General features: G+C 37.2%; 1 protein-coding gene across 5 annotated transcripts in view; it reads left to right on the forward strand.

The window, feature by feature from the left end:
• Positions 1-19,144, forward strand: part of lrp1bb (low density lipoprotein receptor-related protein 1Bb) — a 271,908-nt gene that overhangs the window by 194,791 nt on the left and 57,973 nt on the right. For all 5 annotated transcript variants that reach the window (XM_058392915.1, XM_058392917.1, XM_058392919.1 and 2 more), the window contains 13 exons: positions 968-1,102; positions 1,207-1,336; positions 2,766-2,892; positions 3,108-3,259; positions 3,591-3,715; positions 4,968-5,339; positions 7,818-8,007; positions 10,205-10,409; positions 11,989-12,181; positions 13,318-13,443; positions 15,539-15,667; positions 15,908-16,027; positions 17,530-17,643. In XM_058392915.1, coding sequence (XP_058248898.1) covers positions 968-1,102; positions 1,207-1,336; positions 2,766-2,892; positions 3,108-3,259; positions 3,591-3,715; positions 4,968-5,339; positions 7,818-8,007; positions 10,205-10,409; positions 11,989-12,181; positions 13,318-13,443; positions 15,539-15,667; positions 15,908-16,027; positions 17,530-17,643 — 2,118 coding nt within the window. The remainder of the gene's footprint in view (positions 1-967; positions 1,103-1,206; positions 1,337-2,765; positions 2,893-3,107; positions 3,260-3,590; positions 3,716-4,967; positions 5,340-7,817; positions 8,008-10,204; positions 10,410-11,988; positions 12,182-13,317; positions 13,444-15,538; positions 15,668-15,907; positions 16,028-17,529; positions 17,644-19,144) is intronic.

The following is a 19,144-nucleotide window of genomic DNA, read 5'->3' on the forward strand; positions in this document are numbered from 1 at the left end:
GTGCTGAAAATTTTGTGGGTTTCTGCATTATTCATTCTCCCAATAGGCCGCTCTGAAATGAATTTGGCACTGCTCAAATGCAACATGATTGACCCTGTTTGCTGAAAATGCAATAGTGACAAGTGGCACAACGAGTGAATGCAGAAGAAGCAACCCTTGAGTGATGCAACAGAATAATTAAAAAGCCAGACGTATAAAATAACTTTTAGTTTTTCAACAGTGTGCTGTGTGCATAAAGGAAGTTTTTCCCACAAATATGAAAGTTCAAACTGAGCGGAGAGATCATGTCTCGTGCCTCCCTCGATTTCTGTGACCAAGGAGGCAGAGATAAAAGTGCTGACCTCAGCCAAAGGGCAGAGTGTACAGATGGTCCGTCTTTCTTCTCTGCTCATGTTATCCCTTCTCTACAAGGACAGCACGTTCCAGCTCAGCTCAGGTGAGCAGGCTGAACTTGAGCCCAGCTTAGCCCATGACAGCTGAATCCATTCGCATAGCTTTTGCATGCCGTTATTAGGCAGCTTGTTGGAGTATGAAACTGATGTGTGTCTTCCAGCTGGCTGCCATCGTGCGTTCAAGACCTATTATCTGGATCTAAACTCTGCATTTGTTGAAGAACGCTTTTATGGAAAACAAACAAAACACTACCACAGCACAGATTTATGTGAAGAAAACACTGAGGCTGATTTATGTGCTAGTAAATTCTGTATTTGACTCCGATGAGAACCTCTTAGTGGGGACGACAAGCATATTTAACGATTTATATAAATCAGTTTATATAAATCAGGAATTCAAAGTGGGTTGTTTTTGTTCAAAGTGTTGAGAATAGACAAAAATAACAGAACACACTTTACACAAATACCGTGTACCTGCTGTTCCACTCAAGTGAATTATAAAAGATGTGCAATACAAAAGGGAAACATCTTGTGTTCAGTCTTTCCTTTTCAGAAATATTGTCTTCTTTTTACAGGCAATGACACAGTCTACTGGACAGACATGGGCTTGAACCGTATCTCTAGGGCCAAGAGAGACCAGACATGGAAAGAACACATTATTACCACCGGCATCAGCAGAGTGGAGGGCATCGCAGTAGACTGGATTGCTGGTATCATTATACTCTACATAAAGTGGATGTGATTGTTGTAAAGAGTTTCTTTTGAGTGCTACTCCAGCACAAACTTCAACTTTCTGTTGATTTTCTCCATAAAGAGAATCTCTACTGGACAGACCATGGCCTTAACCTCATTGAAATTGCTCGGCTGAATGGCATGTACCGCTCTGTGGTGATCTCAGAGGGGCTGGACCAGCCCAGAGCCATCACAGTGCATCCACAGAGAGGGTATGTCACTGTACCAGAGAGCCTTCGCACCAAGATAACGCATTGATTTTCTTACAAAAAATCACCCTCACTGACCTCATTGCAACGGTCAGGTTCACAATCTTTGCCCTTTGGAGATGTTTCTCAGTTGACAGGAATTTGTTTGAAATTCAGGGTTTGGTCCAATGAGCTGAACACAAACTGAAAAAAAATTGTCTGTCATATTTCTGGTATGGTCAAAATATGCAACAAAATTGAAATAGCAGTGACCTTGTCTGCAAAAGACCACTGAACTGAGTGACTTTAAACTGCTCACGGACTTTACTTAAGTTTACCAGTTAATAATTTTTTTTTTTTTTGCTGATTTTCTTCAGTATTTTAATGTTTAAAAGCTAAGCTAATGTTAAGATATGTCAAGATTGTCCAAGATTGTTTTGGTCTTTTAATAACCTAAAGTTTAAATACTTGTATCATATATAGGAAAGATCATCAGTCTAGTCTGCAACATAACTAGCTTTATTAAGAACTAAATTAGAACAAAAACAGTATAATAATGTGGACTGAACATCAAGAATCTTGGAAATAAGATCATAAAATTACAAAGAGATCTTGTGTTTAATCATATTTCTGTCCTGTTAACTATTTTTCATGATTCTATGGCACGATTCTGTGGTTTCTTTGTCAACCACACTAAAGTTAGAGAATTTTCAAACCCCAAAATTAGATTCCGTTCCCACTTTACCGAAAGACTCTTCACGCTCTTCTTAGGTGAAAATAACATTACTGCCAAAGAATGATATGTTTACGTTATGAAATGTTAGACTGATAATCATAATTATCATCTACATAAGTCTATCTCATCACCTGAGATAAAAGTCACTCTCTGAATTTAACCCTTAGACATCTGAGGCTTTTTTTGGATCCTGGAGATGTTTAGACATGCTCTGCAATTTGTTCTTATGACAGTAACCTATAGCACATTAATGGCAAAATTATCACTGCGCTATATTCAGCACAAATTTATTCACTATCTTTGTAGTACAAATTCCGAGAACTGGGTTAGTAAAAAATATGTTAAGGATACTGAGATAGGGCCATAAAACACATAATAATTTTTTTTTTACAAGCCTTCTGTGTTCTGGAGTCACAGCAAACCACAGCCTTTGTTCAACTTACAAGCCTCATCATCTCTTTGCTCCACTGATCTCTGTTTGTGCTTTTAACAGAGGGGAAACAGTCACTGGACCATTCAATTCTGTTCTCTTTATTACTGCATTTAAATTTGTTTAAAACCATTTTCAGTGATTTTTTATCATTTTGGTCTGTTTTTCAAAATTTAGTATCAGTGACTTCTGAAGGGTTTTCTCATACCACCATGCACGTTAGTATTTTTTATAATGATCAAAATCTTAAAAAACTATTTGTGTCATAATTATCTGTTATTGAACAGCTACCTATTTTGGACTGAGTGGGGGAAGAATCCTTGCATAGGCAGAGCACGGCTGGACGGTTCGGATCAGGTCACGCTTGTTAGTTCTGGCATCGCTTGGCCAAATGGAATTTCCATTGACTACGAGGTACGGTAAAGTGCTCCATCTCTGTCTCTCTTTCTCTCTCTCTCTCTCTCTCTCGCTCTCTCTCTCTCTCTGTCTCTCTCTTTGTATGTCTCTCCATCATGTTCCCTCATACTTCCAGCCTGAGTCTTGCTCCTCATTCCTCTTCTTCTGCTGATGATAAAATGGACCTGTACAAAAGAAGATGCGCTGATGTGCATTTTCAAATTGCTTTCCAGGAAAATAGATTATATTGGTGTGACGCTCGAACCGACAAGATAGAGAGGATCAACCTTGAGACTGGGGAAAACCGGGAGATTGTGCTATCAGCCGCCAACGTGGACCTGTTCTCTGTGGCTGTGTTCGGCGCTTACATCTACTGGTCTGACAGGTAATTTATTATTTTACTAAATGCTGGGCTTTCCAAAAGTGGCCCACAAAGCCAGCTGCTACAGTCTTGGAGGTTTAACCTCTTCTATGCAAGGACACTACGAGACCTGGCATAAGGCTCTGACATTCCCTCTGCAAGATTCCTGACTTTATGGAAATTGAGCAAACTTTTACTAAATGTCATTTTCAAGGTGAGATTTAGCTCAGCTAGTGATGCAGATGCAACTGGCTTATGAATTTAATTAAGTGCCATCTCTTTTAATTATATAAGTACCACTGATTATATTGATGCCAGTTTTCATTTCCTGTTTCTGCTGTGCTGATTGTGGCAGAGCTCATGCCAATGGTTCCATTCGCCGTGGGCTAAAGAGTGATGCCAGCGAGGCTGTGACAATGAGGAGTGGTCTGGGTGTCAACCTGAAGGATGTGAAAATCTTTAATAGAGGCCGGGAGAAAGGTTGAGGTTTCAACTTAATGTTTTTTTTTTCTTTAATGTTTTTCTTTGTAGCTCTTTCTTTATTAAATTGCTCCACAACACACTTTTAGATTACAGTGTCCATGGCCGTTGATAAATGCTTCGTCATTAAAACCAGCTTTAGATCCACTAAACGATGAATTGTGCACTGATCCGTTCCTTTCTGTTTTCGTAGCTATGCAACCGTAACATTTAATACCCTGTAAATCTCATTTTCATCTAAATAGCTGTATAGATGCACAAATCTCACATTCTGATGGATCTTCTTTATGTCAGGTGTGTGTGTGTGTATGTGTGTGTGTGTGTGTGTGTGTGAGCGTACAATTGTTTCCGAGTACGTTGGTGGAAATAAGAGATAGAGAAAATGAGAACTTTTTAATTAACCCACATTACAAGTTTAGAGGATTTTTCTTCATTAACACTATAAAATTAGTGGAATTAAGGGAATTGTGCAATGATCAAGAAAAGTGATAAACAAATCAAATCTGTCAATCAAAGCTTTATATTTTAAATTCTTCACAGTATTCTTGGTGAAGCTGTGTATTTGTCTGGAATCTTCTCAAACATCATCATGATGGAACTTCACCCAGTAGCTTTTACTAAATTTGCCCAAATTGGGTAATTGCTCACTGGCTGCTTCTCCCAATTTCTAAATAAAACAATGAAAAAAACTTCAAAAATACATACTTTTGAAAAACATTAAGTCCATTATTTACATTATAATCAATTAGTAAATATGATTTAATGTAACCGGTAGTGCGTTACTCTCTTGTACATTACTTGTGACATGAAATTTTTAATGTTAGAGAACTTGAGCTAGTTGCCCAAAATTGAATACAGTACACTGATTTATCTACAGTAACTGCTGTATACTGGTCAGTGTCTCAGTGGATACATACACACACCCAAACACACACACACACCTTGGGTCAAGTTAGCTTAGCAAGTTCAACTAATGACACATTTTGGAGGAAACAGGTAAAGCATGTAGGACAAATACAAAACATGCAAAATTCCTCTCAATAACGTGAGATCAAGATAGATCTAAAACTTTTGGAAAAAGAATACACTAATTGAAAGTATAGTTCAAATGTATAAAAATAGAATAGAATATGAGGCATATTTTTCATGTTTGCTTGTTTGTTTATTTATTTATTTGTTTCTTTCTTTCTTTATGACCATAAAATAATTCATTTTTCTATCATTTATTAAGAGATGTCTTTGCCTTCTTTAGGCACAAACCCTTGTGCTAGGAGTAATGGTGGCTGTCAGCAGCTCTGTTTTCACCTGGGCAGTGGCAGAAGGACATGCTCCTGTGCTCATGGCTACTTGGCAGAGGATGGTTTCGCCTGCCAGAGATACGAAGGTTACCTACTCTACTCAGAAAGAACCATCTTGAAAAGCATTCACCTCTCAGATGAGAGCGACCTCAATTCTCCCCTCCAGCCATTTGAAAAGCCTGAGTTCTTCAAAAATGTGATAGCTCTGGCCTTTGACTATCGTCAGCACACCTCTGACCACAACCGCATCTTCTTCAGTGACATCCATTATGGGAATATTCAGATGGTTAACGATGACTGGTCTGGAAGGCAGATCATAGTTGACAGTAAGTTGAAGATTCTTTATTTATCTTTGCCTGCTGCGTGGTCAAGTCTACATGTCCTGCGTTTATTAATAGCTGCTGTTTAGGTCATTTGTAGAATAAATGCTGTAATTCTGTCTCTTACACATGAAATTAGGAATTTCCCAAAGGACAGCTGGAGAGTAGCGGGAAATGTGCATGCACTGTGAAATCTGTTTTCATCATGATGTCGACTTGTCAATGTACTGACCTGCATATTGTTAAATGTTCTGCTACCATATCCATGCCTGCCTCTTAGCAACTATTTGTGAAAAGCCATTTGCTGGAAGCCTTAAGTGTCAGGTCGCATGATGTATTGCTGGGTTCTACTGCATGCTACACCCAGTAAGAGTGTTATAATGGCCACCTCCATTTTTCTTCAACTAAATGGGAGCAATTTAGCTGTCAGAAATGATGTTTACAACATTGCATCTCTCTCCTTGTGCCCACTATTGATGGATTAAAATATCTTGCCTTGTTTCCACCCTTCTCAAAACTATAACACAAATAGGGATGGAAGAAGGGGTGATGCATTTTAAGCTTCTGACTGTCATGCTTATTGATTTCTGTATGTAAAATATACAGCATGGGAGGCATCCTGGTAGCAATCAATAGCTGCTTCTGATGTAGCACACAGTGAAAAAGTTCAGCGCCTAACAATGCTTTATTACCAATTATTGGCCTAATGAGCCTGTTGAAGCACATGCTCTCATCTGCATAAACAAGAATGAACTAATTACAATCTGATCAAGGTGGTTTGCATGATTTACTCTGTAAGTCCTACTTTTTCCAGTAGACATAAGGTTCTCATTAACCTTGAGTGATTCATATGGATGCTTTCTCTTCCAGCAGCTGGACAGAAATACATAATTGTCCAGTGATGATAAAGTGTCTTACATTGATAACATTGTTTCCACACTGAACATAAGTACATGTTTTTTAGTGCTTGCTGATGCCGAACTTATCTCAGGAGTTACTGCAGGTGAAATAGCACTTTGATATTAATCTGAAATAATAAAATAAAATCAACTAGGTAAAAGCTGTTATCTCACTCATCTAGTCTTGTTTGGAGATGTGTCTTTAATGTCTAGGCTGTTGAGTTTTATGTAAAATGTTTAGTCAGGTTACTTGTATTGTAGGACGATGTTATACTTCCTTCTTTTGATATATTCACAGAGCATAGTGTGCAGTCTGGATTGCACTGCTTTGATTAATTGCATCAAATGATTTGTGTCATCTGTTCATCAGTGCAAAAAATTTACCAAGCTTACGTCACATAGTATCACCTTGTAACGGTTAGTAATCAAGGCATATTTTACATATGAATATGAGTATGAATATGAGTATGAGTAAGTGAACTGGGTATCAGGCATATACTCAATACCAGTATCACTACTGATGCATTCCTAATATTAATTAACATTAAAAAAATAAAATAAGTCAGTTATCACTAATTAATTGTTAATAGACTTATTAAATAACTGTTGAGTAATGCTTACTGCTGTGATAAGCAATGATTATTAGTGTAGACTAATTTTACAATGTTACATACATTAATACAAATAATTATATGAATAAAATTCGTAAAATCCTATTAGAGAATGGTCTGAATCAACTATTACTACTGACATTATGGTCAGTGGTAATCAATTGCTTAATTGAAGTAAAAACCCTGAAATAGTATAAAAATTGTACAAAAGAAATGAAAGATATACATAACGAAGAAACAGCTGATAAGGCTTCATCCCTCCCTTTATGAGACAACGCAACTCTGAAAAATACAGCTTTTTAATGGTGTTTCCTATTCAGCCTAGACTAGCCTGGGCTGTTAGGGTTATTTCACACCTTTAATAAGATCACATCTTTTTTTAACACAATGCTAGAGTCATTATGTTATATAATCTAGCTTTGTAAAGCCTGTCTCTCTGCTGTCAACAGGAACACCTTGGCTGGATGAAGTAGCATTATTTGTTCAAATTAGTTGATGGAGAGCTAACATACAATGATAATGGCGCCACACACACACACACACACACACACACACACACACACAGAGAAAGAGAGACTCTTCCTGTCATTGGAAGAAGGTGAAGATGTTAATCATCCATATTCCCCTAATTAAGACACACATACCCTATTAATTACTGCCAGGTTCTCAAACTAGTTATGGAGAAGCATGCTGCCAGTCGTCGTTTATTGTGAAAAATTAATTAGTGATAGACTCCTGTAGATAGCTTCTATTCATTTAAAATCTTGTAATAGTATAGTTCATCATTTGGCAGTTAAGTTTCTTACTTTTATTATACACAAAACTAGCTGAACTTTTTTCCATCTAATTTTTCCTATCGGTGATGTTGACTTAGATTTTGTACTTCATAATCATGATCAAAACACCAACACAAAATATCCCATATTAATAGGTTTTCTCTTGAACTTATCGTTTTTTGCCTCACCTTGCTTTAGATGTGGGCTCTGTGGAGGGCCTGGCCTACCACCGTGCTTGGGACACAGTGTACTGGACCAGCTCCACTACATCCAGCATCAGCAGACACACAGTGGACCAGAGCAGACACGGAGCTTACAGAAGGCAACCTGTGGTCACCATGTCTGAAGACGACCATCCACATGTGCTAGCACTGGACGAGTGCCAAAAGTCAGTGACATTCTGTTAGCACTTTAATACACCATGTATTATGAAATATTACTTTAAAAATACTTTATAATTATTATATTATATTATATTATATTATATTATATTATATTATATTATATTATATTATATTATATTATATTATATTATATTATATATTTAAAAACTAATTAAAAAAAGAAATAAGAAGAAATAAGAAGAGGTACTACAATCTGGTGCAATATGATGCATGTTGTAACAGAATGTGCAATAAATAGTTCAGAAAAAGTTCAAACATTACAGAATAAAAAGTGATGAATTACCATACAGGGAAGTAAATGAGTTATTATAGAATCCTAAAAGATTTATAAAGATGGACATGTAAACATATCCATGTTTTAATGCAAGAAAAATCACTATAAATGTCCCTGAACGAAAAAGTACTTAGCTGAAAAAAATAAAGCCTAAACTGAAACATCTTCCCTGGAGACATAAAGCCTGTGCAGAATTTGTCACTTTTTTCATGAAAGAAGGTTTGACGTTAGATAGCTATCTATAGGCAGGTTTTTGAAGATTGGGTGACAGCAGGAAAATCCGTGAAGATGCTACTATTCTGCATGCAACAAATCACACTCCAAAGTAGAGGGATGTTAAAAATAAATACACGTTTTTGGTTAAATGCAGTGTTTTGTTTTACGTATACCTGAGGCTTCCTGTATTCGGAGTCTCTATAAAGAATGCTATAACGTTTTATTTTTTGTTTTGTTTTTTTTAACAGGTTTAAACAGGGGGCATGAAACACTGGAGCAGGAACATTTTAGTTTTGTTTAGAAAGATATAAAATTAAAAAATAAATGGTTTCTAATCCTTGATTCTATTATAATGATAATGATGATGATTCAAGCTGCTAGAATAATAATAATAATAATAATAATAATAATAATAATAATAAAACTAAAACAATAATAATAATAATAATTATTATTATTATTATTAGTAGTAGTAGTAGTAGTAGTAACAGTAGTAGTAGTTTTATTTTTATTTTATTTTATTTTACTTATTTATTTATTTATTTATTTATTTATTTATTTATTATTATTATTTATAATAATAATAATAATTATCATCATCATCATCATCATCATCATCATCATCATCATCATCATTATTATTATTATTATTATTATTGTGTTCTTGTGCAAAGATAGAGCAAAAAGCTGGACCGGATTAAAGCACATTAAAATCCACTGATAAAGTATTGCATTACTGTTAGACTATAAAACATGACCTTTCTTGTCTGATTGCTCTTGAATTCTCTTAAGCACACTTCTCTGCAGACCTAAAGGACCACACAATCAGGCAGTGGTCATGTAATTTGACATTATGTATATAAAGCACAGCCAAAGGCTGAGAAATAAAGGGATTAGTCATCAGCTGGTCTGTTGGGACGTCATGTTCTATCTTCAGCACTGGACTACATTCCAGCAACCATTCAAAGTATTTCACAGGATACAGCTCTTGGCTTTGTTCTGGCTGGAATAAATCACTTTGCTGCAATTGTAGAGGACAAGACAGTTTTTATATGTTTGATTTTTATACCCTTACTAATATATATAATATTTATAGCTTGAGTAGTGAAACAGAAAAAAGAGAAATTATTTGGTATGACTTCCTAAATTGTTTTGACCTCAAAAATTTTTATGTAAAGTATTTGCACTACAGAGTGAGGAATAATTAAAAAAAAAAAAAACTATCACAGATGTATAGCCTCGAGCCAGCAGTACTTACGTCGAGGACTGAGTCGTAATGCTATTCATATTATCTTCTGACCTTGGGTTCACTGACTAAATTAAACTTCCAGCCTCTGAGAGAATGTCCTTAGTTGGTAATTTGGTACATTTTTAAGATGGACTACAGACTGCGGTTAATTAGAATATAACCTAGAATGATTAATTGGCAGACACTGCCATGCATTTCACTAATATTCCATTAGAGTGTGAAAGCTGGACTTTTGTCAAAAGTCTATTCGCAAAGACTGCTGTGAAGTCCCTGTGGGTCTCTGTGTGCTGTATTTGAAGAGCGTTTCAGATTTGTGTATGGTATTGGACATGCTGTGTGGCTCTACTGTGCGAACAAGGCTGATTGATTCCTATTTATTGATTTGAAATGACTTATTTGTGCTTGTGTTGCTTTCAGCTATTGTCTCTTTTAAATTTTTCAGCCTAATGTTCTGGACTAACTGGAACGAGCAGCGGCCAAGCATCATGCGCTCCACACTGGCTGGGAACAATATAAAAGTGGTCATTAGTGTAGATGTGTTCACTCCTAATGGACTCACTATTGACAACAAAGCAGAGAAGCTCTACTTTTCTGATGGAAGCCTGGGCAAAATTGAACGCTGTGAATATGATGGCTCCAATAGACACGTGAGCACACCTGCTTTTCTGGTCTTCATTCTTTAGAAAACTGATGTTTTATTTATTGTAAAAAATTGAAATTGTAAATTTGTGTTGATTGTAGCAGGGCATAAAATTGAATCCATATTTTTTAAAAATCTAACTTGCATGACATGAAATGAGCCCCTAAAAGTGTTTTACCAGAAGCAGAAAACACATTAAGCTCGTTTTACCATTCAGTACCCGAACTAGGTTAGCCGTAAGGTTTTTAAAGGTAAAGAGTTTATTTTTTTCCACTTGTTTCCTATAGAGGGCTGACACCGAAACACAATGACATGATAGGGGTCTAGTGTTTAATGACCACACCAAGGACCACGATTAGTAATTAGCATTCACTGACACACTGTGTTGTTCACTGCGCATAATGTTAGTTTAATTATGATTCATTTTCCCTTAAAAGACCTTCCTGTTCAAGATGGCTGGAATATGAGCAGCCCTTTAGCCTTCAAGCAGTATAGTAAATCTCTCTACTGTGATTTTACTGCATTTCAGTTTTCAATTTGTGCTTGGCACGACTTGTTCTCAGCCCACCTCAATTAGTCATACATGAGCTGGCATGGTCAGGTCAGACTCCATAAGTATCTCTCGCTTCAGCCTCCCTGAGGCTCAATTCCAAAAACTTGGTGCTGCTAATGAAGGCTCGCATTAAGACCCCTACTGAACGAAGCCATCAGACAGCCAATTTAAAAGTGAAAAATTAAGCAGAACCCATTGTCTTCACAGCTGTGGGTTCCTGGCACCACGGTAGGAGTCAATCTCCCATCACTGGTGAAGGGCACAGCGTGTAACCTTTAGGAGCTTAAGTTTGCACTGGACTTGCACTTGGCACTAGCTTCATATATGAATTTCTCACACAACAAAAAATGAACAACAACCAATGATTTTGTCATAGTATTTTCTTCTCACATACTACCACATACTACATTGTGCATAAACATACACGTCTTTGCACTGCAGCTAACTGAAAAGTGTGTTTGACAACTCTGATATTACATAAACAGAGATAATTGGTGTTAGAGTAGAAAGCTTGCACCGCAAATTTAATTCCTAGCCAATATGCTGCATCAAAAACCATCTGGCACACCCCCCATCTTCCCTCCTCTGATCGCCAGTTGTTGTTTGCTCAAGCTGGGTTCTCTTAATCAACACCTGTCCTATTAATCCCGCTATGGTGGCGGGGCTAATGTGATCACGGCTACAAGCGTGTTTCTGTTAATGGCTGAGGCTCCAGAGCCGCGAGATATCCTCCCGTTGCCAGCTCAGAAAGTCCCAAAAGGAGTCGTGTGATGTATATCTGTGTCCGCCGCCATGACACCTGCATTAACACTAGCAGGATCTGGGCTAAACTGGCTGCTGGGGGATTATGCACAGAGCGTGTCCTCTACACACACATTAGTTTTAGCTTTCTCAAACACACTTTCATGGCTTCAGAATGATTTTTTTTTTTTTTTCAAAAACAGTATACTCAAAAATTTCAAAATGGTATACTGCTGTATTCTCAATACATGTAATGTGAGGTATAGTAGTTTCAATTTTTCTTTGATTGCAGGTTATCGTAAGGTCAGGATCCGGAATGTTTTTTGGTCTGGCTATTCATGGGAATTACATCTTCTGGTCTGATTGGGCACGACGGGCCGTGCTCCGAACCAACAAGTTTACTGGAGGAGACACTAAAGTGCTGCGAGCTGATATCCCTCACCAGCCTATGGGAATTATTGCAGTGGCCAAGGACACCAATAACTGTAAGTGCACAGAAAATTCAATTGTGGCATAAAATTGAAATATTCTTTAAATTACATTATGTCATTGACATCTCAGAAGGTTGCATTTGACTCATTTCATGTCATTTTTCATCTTTTTGTTAAGCATGTTACTGTGTAAACCAGCAGCTGTGTATCTACTGCTTTTAACTGTTCAGATCTTTAAGGAAGAATTGGAATAATAAATGATCGTGGTCTTAATTTGCTGGGAAGAAACCTTAAATGGGAGATGTAATTAATAAAAAAGTAGCCTTGAGTCGCAAAGGGCGCCTCTGAAGTGTTGCAAATGCGAAAAGTAGGACATAGGGAAATGGGTTTAAGAGGCTCCCAGCAGCCTGTGTTCACAAGCCTGCTGTGAGGGATTTTCGCTTCTCATTTATTTCATCATAGCAAATGATTGTAGCTGACTGCCATCGACCGTTCTTGCCAAGGGAAAAGTAACAGTCATCAATGCTGAGGAGACAGGGCCATGAATCGACAGGTTACTGATGTGCTGCTATTTTTAAGATCAGCATGTGTATCTTGATTTCGAGCATGGCACTCCTCCATCTTGAGAATCATCACTGAGGTTTTTTTTTTCTAGATTGCTGTAATAAGATGAGACGCCAACTGTGTTGTGAAGACTCATTTCCATAATCATGCAGTCATTGTGCAGTGAATTATTGATGCTAGAATCATAGATGGGGGGTGGCTGCAGTCCACAAAGACTTCACTGCCATAAGTCCTTATTGTGATATTGTCTGATATTCCAATGAGAGAGAAATGAAACTTTTGCCAACGGTGCAGGCATTTATCAGTGTTCAGCAGGCTTTTATTGTTTAACACTCATGCTTTTTTTGTTTGTTTCTCTTTTGTATTTTGTTGATACCGGTTCCATTATCAATGCATAGCATTACCGCTATAGAGATTATTTGATGGAAATGTCTTCCTCTGTTTTGCAGCAGAATATTGTTCTTGACGTGTTTAATATCAACTCAAAATGAATGTAAAGACCTTCAATTATTAAAGCTTCCTGGCAGCAGTTCAGTCGGGGTTAGTTTCATTCTCTTATCTCTAGAAATGTCATGGAACTTGCATTGCTCTGTGTGTGTGTGTGTGTGTGTGTGTGTGTTCTCCAGGCGAGTTGTCCCCGTGCAGAGTGTTGAATGGCGGTTGTGGTGATCTGTGCCTCCTGACTCCAGACGGCACAGTAAACTGCAGCTGCCGAGGAGAACGAGTCCTGCTAGATGACAACAGATGTGTGTGTAAGTTGTCATAAATTTGTTTTTTTTGTATATTTGTCTTCAAAAACACTGAAGAGCAGCAGCTGCAGAGCAATTTCTGTTTTTCAGTCCATGTTATGTTTTAAATCTATCTGTGTTTTTAAGGTTGTCGAACATTCACTTAGATGCCAGGGTAGGAAATATCACATACACATACACACACACATACATAAACACATACATAAATACTGGATTGCAATTTCAACCAAAAGTTATACTGAAGTCTCCATCATTGTGAAAGTTGATATTGTCAACAGAAATTTATGGTTAACACTATAATACATTAAAAAATTATGCTGATGCTCATACTCATAAGCTGTTTAAAAACTCCTGGTTACACAATTGCACTTGACTATGTAATGTAGAAAGGAAATTATTTACAATCGCATTATCCAGTGTCAGCCAGATCAAATTATTTACATAATTTGATGTTAATGATGTTAATCTTTTGGCTAAAATTATTGTATACTATAATTATAGTATACTGTACTTATATAATTATATATAATTAGTGTCAGAGCTCCAGTGCAAAACTAATGTAAATATGAAGAAACCAAATGTTTTGGCTGATTAACTCCACTTTCCATAAGCAGAATATTGTTGTTGTTCTTTCTGCTGCTTCCTGGTCGGGGTCGCTACAGCGGATCATTTGGTCCGCATATTTGATTTGGCACAGGTTTTATGCCGGATGACCTTCCTGACACTACCCTCCCAGTTTATCCATGCTTGGGACCGGTACTGAGAGCTAACCCCTCAGAGTTATTTCCCTGCCTAGGAATCAAACCCAGGCCATGACAGTGAGAGCGTGGAATCCTGCCATTGTTCCACCAGGGGATCTATAAACAAAATATTGTAAAAATGTAATTTCTGACCAAACTACACTTTAATAGGAATACCTTTACACCTCCCCATTTATGCTCTTCTCCAGCCTATCATGTGTATCAGCCAATCATGTGGCTGCAGCACGATGCAGAAAATCATGCAGATACAGGTCATGAGCTTCAGCTAATGTTCACATCAAGCATCAAAATGTGAAACAATTGTTATTTCTGTGACTTTAACTGTGGTGTGGTTGTTTGTGCGAGATTGGTTGCTTTGAGTATTTCAGAAACTGCTGATCTCCTGGGATTTTCACTCTCAACAGTCTCAAGAGTTTACACAGAATGGTGCAAAGACCAAAAATATTGAGTGAGTGCAAATCCGTGTGGAAATGCCTATGAGAGGTGGATGAGCTGCAGAAGACCACATCAGGTTCCACTCTGATCAGCCAAGAAGAGGACTCAGGGGCTATCAAGGGTTCAGACTTACAGACTGGACACTTTCTTTTTTGATTCTTCACCTGTCCAGTTTGTGTGAGTCTATGCCCATGAGTCAAATTGCTCTTTTTGACTTCATCAGAGTGGAACCTGATGAGGTCTTCTGCTGTTGTAGCTCATCCAACTTTTGGATGTGTTGTGCATGCTGAGGTGCTTTTCTGCTCACCATACTGGTAACGAGTGCTTATTGAGCTACTGTAGACTTCTTGTTAGCTCGGTCTTGTCCAGAACTTTCTCATCTGATCTCTCTCATCAAGGTGTTTCTGTCTACTCACAGGATGTTTTTTGTTTTTTGCACCATTCTTTGTAAACTCTACAGACTGCTATGTGAAAATCCTAGGAGATCAGCAGTTTGTGAAATACTCAAAGCAGCCCATCTGGCACCAACAACCATGCCACAGTTAAAGTCACATTGATCACATTTTTACCCCATTCAGATGATTAATGTGAACATTAACTGAAGCTCGTGACCTGTATCTGCATGATTTTATGCATTGTGCTGCTGCCACATGATTGGCTGACTGGAGAACAGCATAAATGAGCAGGTGTACAGGTGTTCCTATTAAAGTTGATGGTGAGTGTATATTTTCCATGGCATGTAATTTATAATGAGATTTAATTTCACTTTCTCCTATTTATAGAGGAAGAACTGCATTCTTTATGATCCTATTACATTTATTTGAATATTTTATGACCCTGGATTAATGAGAGCTAAGATGCAGATGCTTGACTGGAAAACATTTCCTTTCTTGTTTCTACAGCTGAAAACTCTTCTTGCAGCATCCACAGAGAGTTTGAGTGTGGAAACGGCGAGTGCATTGATTACCAGCTTACCTGCGATGGAATCGCTCACTGCAAAGACAAGTCGGATGAGAAAATGCAATACTGTGGTGAGTGATTTTGTCTCTTCTGTGTCGGTGAGCTTCCACATTACAAACTGAGTAAACTTCAGCCTCCACAGCACTTAATAAAGTGAGCATGAGATTTCGAAGTCTGCATCGAGGGCAGCAAATAAATGTAAAAAAAAAAATAAAATAAAAAAAAGGAAAAAGCAAATAATGGACTGTGTGTGAAGGTCGGGTTTTCACAGTGTAAAAGATTCCCTTTGCTATTTCTCATCACACTGCTAGATAACAGGAGCTGCAGAAAGGGCTACAGACCTTGCTACAACAGACGCTGTGTGGCAAATAATCACTTTTGTGATGGAATTGATGACTGTGGAGACAACTCGGATGAAGCTTTTTGTAATAGTGAGTATGAGCTTCAATAAACTGCAAGACCCAATGATTAATACTCATTAATTTAGTTCATGGTTGTAGTTATTGATACCCTTGCATTTCATGTTTATCATACAGTAAAAATCTTTAGTATAAATTGGAAACTTGACAACTTTTGATCACAATGTCTTAAGAGTATATTAAGTTATACCACATGAACATCTCTTTTCACAGAAGGAAAAAAACTTGTTTCTTATAGTCATCTGTAAACACCATTCACCATTCTTTCCACTCCAATATATCCTAACTCTTCAAGGTTTGGGGGATTTCTTTTACTAACAGAAGATTTCAGTTCTTTGCAAGGGTTTAAATTGGACTGAGAGCAGGAATCAATTTTTGCACTGTCCCTTTTCCCTTTCCTTCATCCCTTTGTGCTTTTGGATGTGTGTTTGCTAAGGTCATTGTCCTGCTATTGGACCCATGATATTTGACCACTACCTAATTTGCTGACACTGAGCACATTTTGCTCTAAAATGCTTAAGATTTATTAAAAAAATTTCAGGCCTCAAATGCCAGAGGTAGCAGTGCATTTTCTCAATATTACGAAAGCTCCACATTAGTGTTCTTTATTATGGTGTTCTTTACCTTACAAGCTTGATTTTAATTGTGTATGGAAAAAATGAATAAATAAATAAAATTAAATTCATAAACATTTTGTTTATAAACCCTTCTCAGTTTAGTGTGTGGTGTATGGAACAGGTTGATACCATTGTTATGGATAGCTCCAGGTCATGTTTAATCTTTTTGGATGTTACAGTGTATGTAATGTTTTTTCCAGTAGTTTGCATCGGCCTTTGGAGATTTGTTTGGTCAACTTTCCGCTTCATACCACATCCTGGGAAGTTTCATCAGCTCAGAATTATTTTTGATGATAATATTTATTTTTTCTGATTGCCTCGGGCAGCTCAATTCTCTTTTATTGCCTCTAGTGTATTCTATTGTCAAAAAGATACAGGCAATGAAGTTTAGGGTTTCTGTTTAAACATTAAAGCCCTCCTCCCTACATGCCATGTTAGCACTGGCAGTTTATTGCAGATGAATCAAATAGCAAATGACAATCTAGTTTCTCACTTTCTATTTATTTGAATTTACATTATTCAAACTAATTTAAATTGTTTAAAAGCGATTTTCACATAGCATTTGCCAAAAAGCAATTGTGTTCATTTTCTAAGCTAAAAAATGAAAAAAAGAAATGAAATATCTAGTTGAATCTTACTGTAATTGTTTATTTATACTTTGTACATTGTTTTTACTATGCATAAAAAATAACAGTAATAGTATCTTGCTCTTCCATGCTGTGCAGATGTTATAGGTTCATGTTGTACTCAGAATAATGGAAAAAAACCCGCCTCACTTTCATTGCATATCAAAGCTGTAACCTCACACATGCTCCACTGTAATCATAGGTCTTTGCATTTAGTTTGCTTCTTGAAATAACGAGTCTTCTCTGTATAAGTGAAATGTTTCTATTCCAGATTTCACATGCTCTGCCTCTGAGTCATCATGCCAAGATGGAACTTGCATACCAATATCCGCTTGGTGCAACCAGGTCATTGACTGTGCCGATGCGTCTGATGAAAAGAACTGCAGTAAGAAAACAGTTCTCAAATAACTGTGTGTCTGCATGTCACTTTTCATTGGAAACACAATACATATATCAAAATCAACAGAAGTCCATGGGGTTAAATTAAGTATTTGACATATAAAAATAGTAAATAGTAATGCTAGGATCAAAGCATAACACATACATGCACTGATCAGCCATAATAATAAACTCACTGACAGATGAAGTAAATAGAATTGATCATATGTTACAATATTACCTGACAAGGGGCAGAAGTTGGTGATGGTCTTGAAGTTCATGTGTTGTCTGTGTGACTTTGACATGGGCCAGATTGTGATGCCTAGACGAACTGGACCATGGAGCATGTCTGAGTGTGTATACATCGCTGACCTGGGGAAAAGATGGCACTGTGCACAGAAGGCAAGCCGGCACTGTGATGCTCTCTGCAATATTCTGCTGGGAAGCCTTGCATCCTGGCATTCATGCAGATGTTATTTTGACACCTACCCAAACGTTGCTGCAGACCAAGTGCACCGCTTCATGGCAACAGTGTTCCCTAATGGCATTGACTTCTTTTAGCAGGATAATCCTTCTTACCACACTCTACACAATGTTCAGGATTGGTTTGAGGAACTGGAACAAGAGTCCAAGGTGTTGACTTGCCCTCTAAATTCCCCGGATCTCAATCTGATCAAGCATCTGTGCTATGTGTTGAATAAATAATTTTGACACATGGAGGCCTCATCTCACAACTTACAGAACTTAAAGGATCTGCTGTTTATGTCTTGGTGCCGCAGCACACCTTCAGAGGTCTTATAAAGGCCTTGCTTCAACAGGTCAAAGTTGTTCTGATGAAACAAAGGGGACCTTCATAATTTTAGCTGGTTAGAATATTATAGCTGATCAGTGTATACAATACATAATTCATACATAATGCATTGCATAAGTCAATGGACAAATATCATTCATTAAAATAAGCACAGTACATACCTAATAATACCTAAATAATACAAAATACATAAATAATGCATTGCATAATACAGTGGGAAAAAACAAGATTAACTAAAATAATTAATTTATGTATAGAATATTAAACCATCCTCGGATCCAAGCAGCTTTCTGAGTGAAGTAAATTAAACAGATTTTAATATGGAGAGATCTGAGTGTCCCGAAAGTCTCTATACATAGGGGAAATGAACACTTTTTAGTCAAATGTAACTGTATTTACAAAACATCCTCTACATGATTATTATTACGATACACATAGAGTATTCTCTCCCAACTTTGGCTCCCAGTTTAGCAAGTGTCATGTGCGATGTTTCCTTTTTCATGGCCTTTCATGAGAATAATTTCAATATGCTTTTGTCTAAGGCTATCTGAATAAAAGAAAAGGAACAAAATATAAGTATGAAAAATATTGATTTAATATATATGGAGACATTTCAAACATCCTGCAGTACAGTATATACACATTACAGCACTTGCATGTGGGTGGGATCATCTGTTCTGAGTTTTACTTCTTCTTT

This window comes from Hemibagrus wyckioides, linkage group LG06, assembly GCF_019097595.1.
Source record: "Hemibagrus wyckioides isolate EC202008001 linkage group LG06, SWU_Hwy_1.0, whole genome shotgun sequence".
Lineage (NCBI taxonomy): Eukaryota > Metazoa > Chordata > Actinopteri > Siluriformes > Bagridae > Hemibagrus > Hemibagrus wyckioides.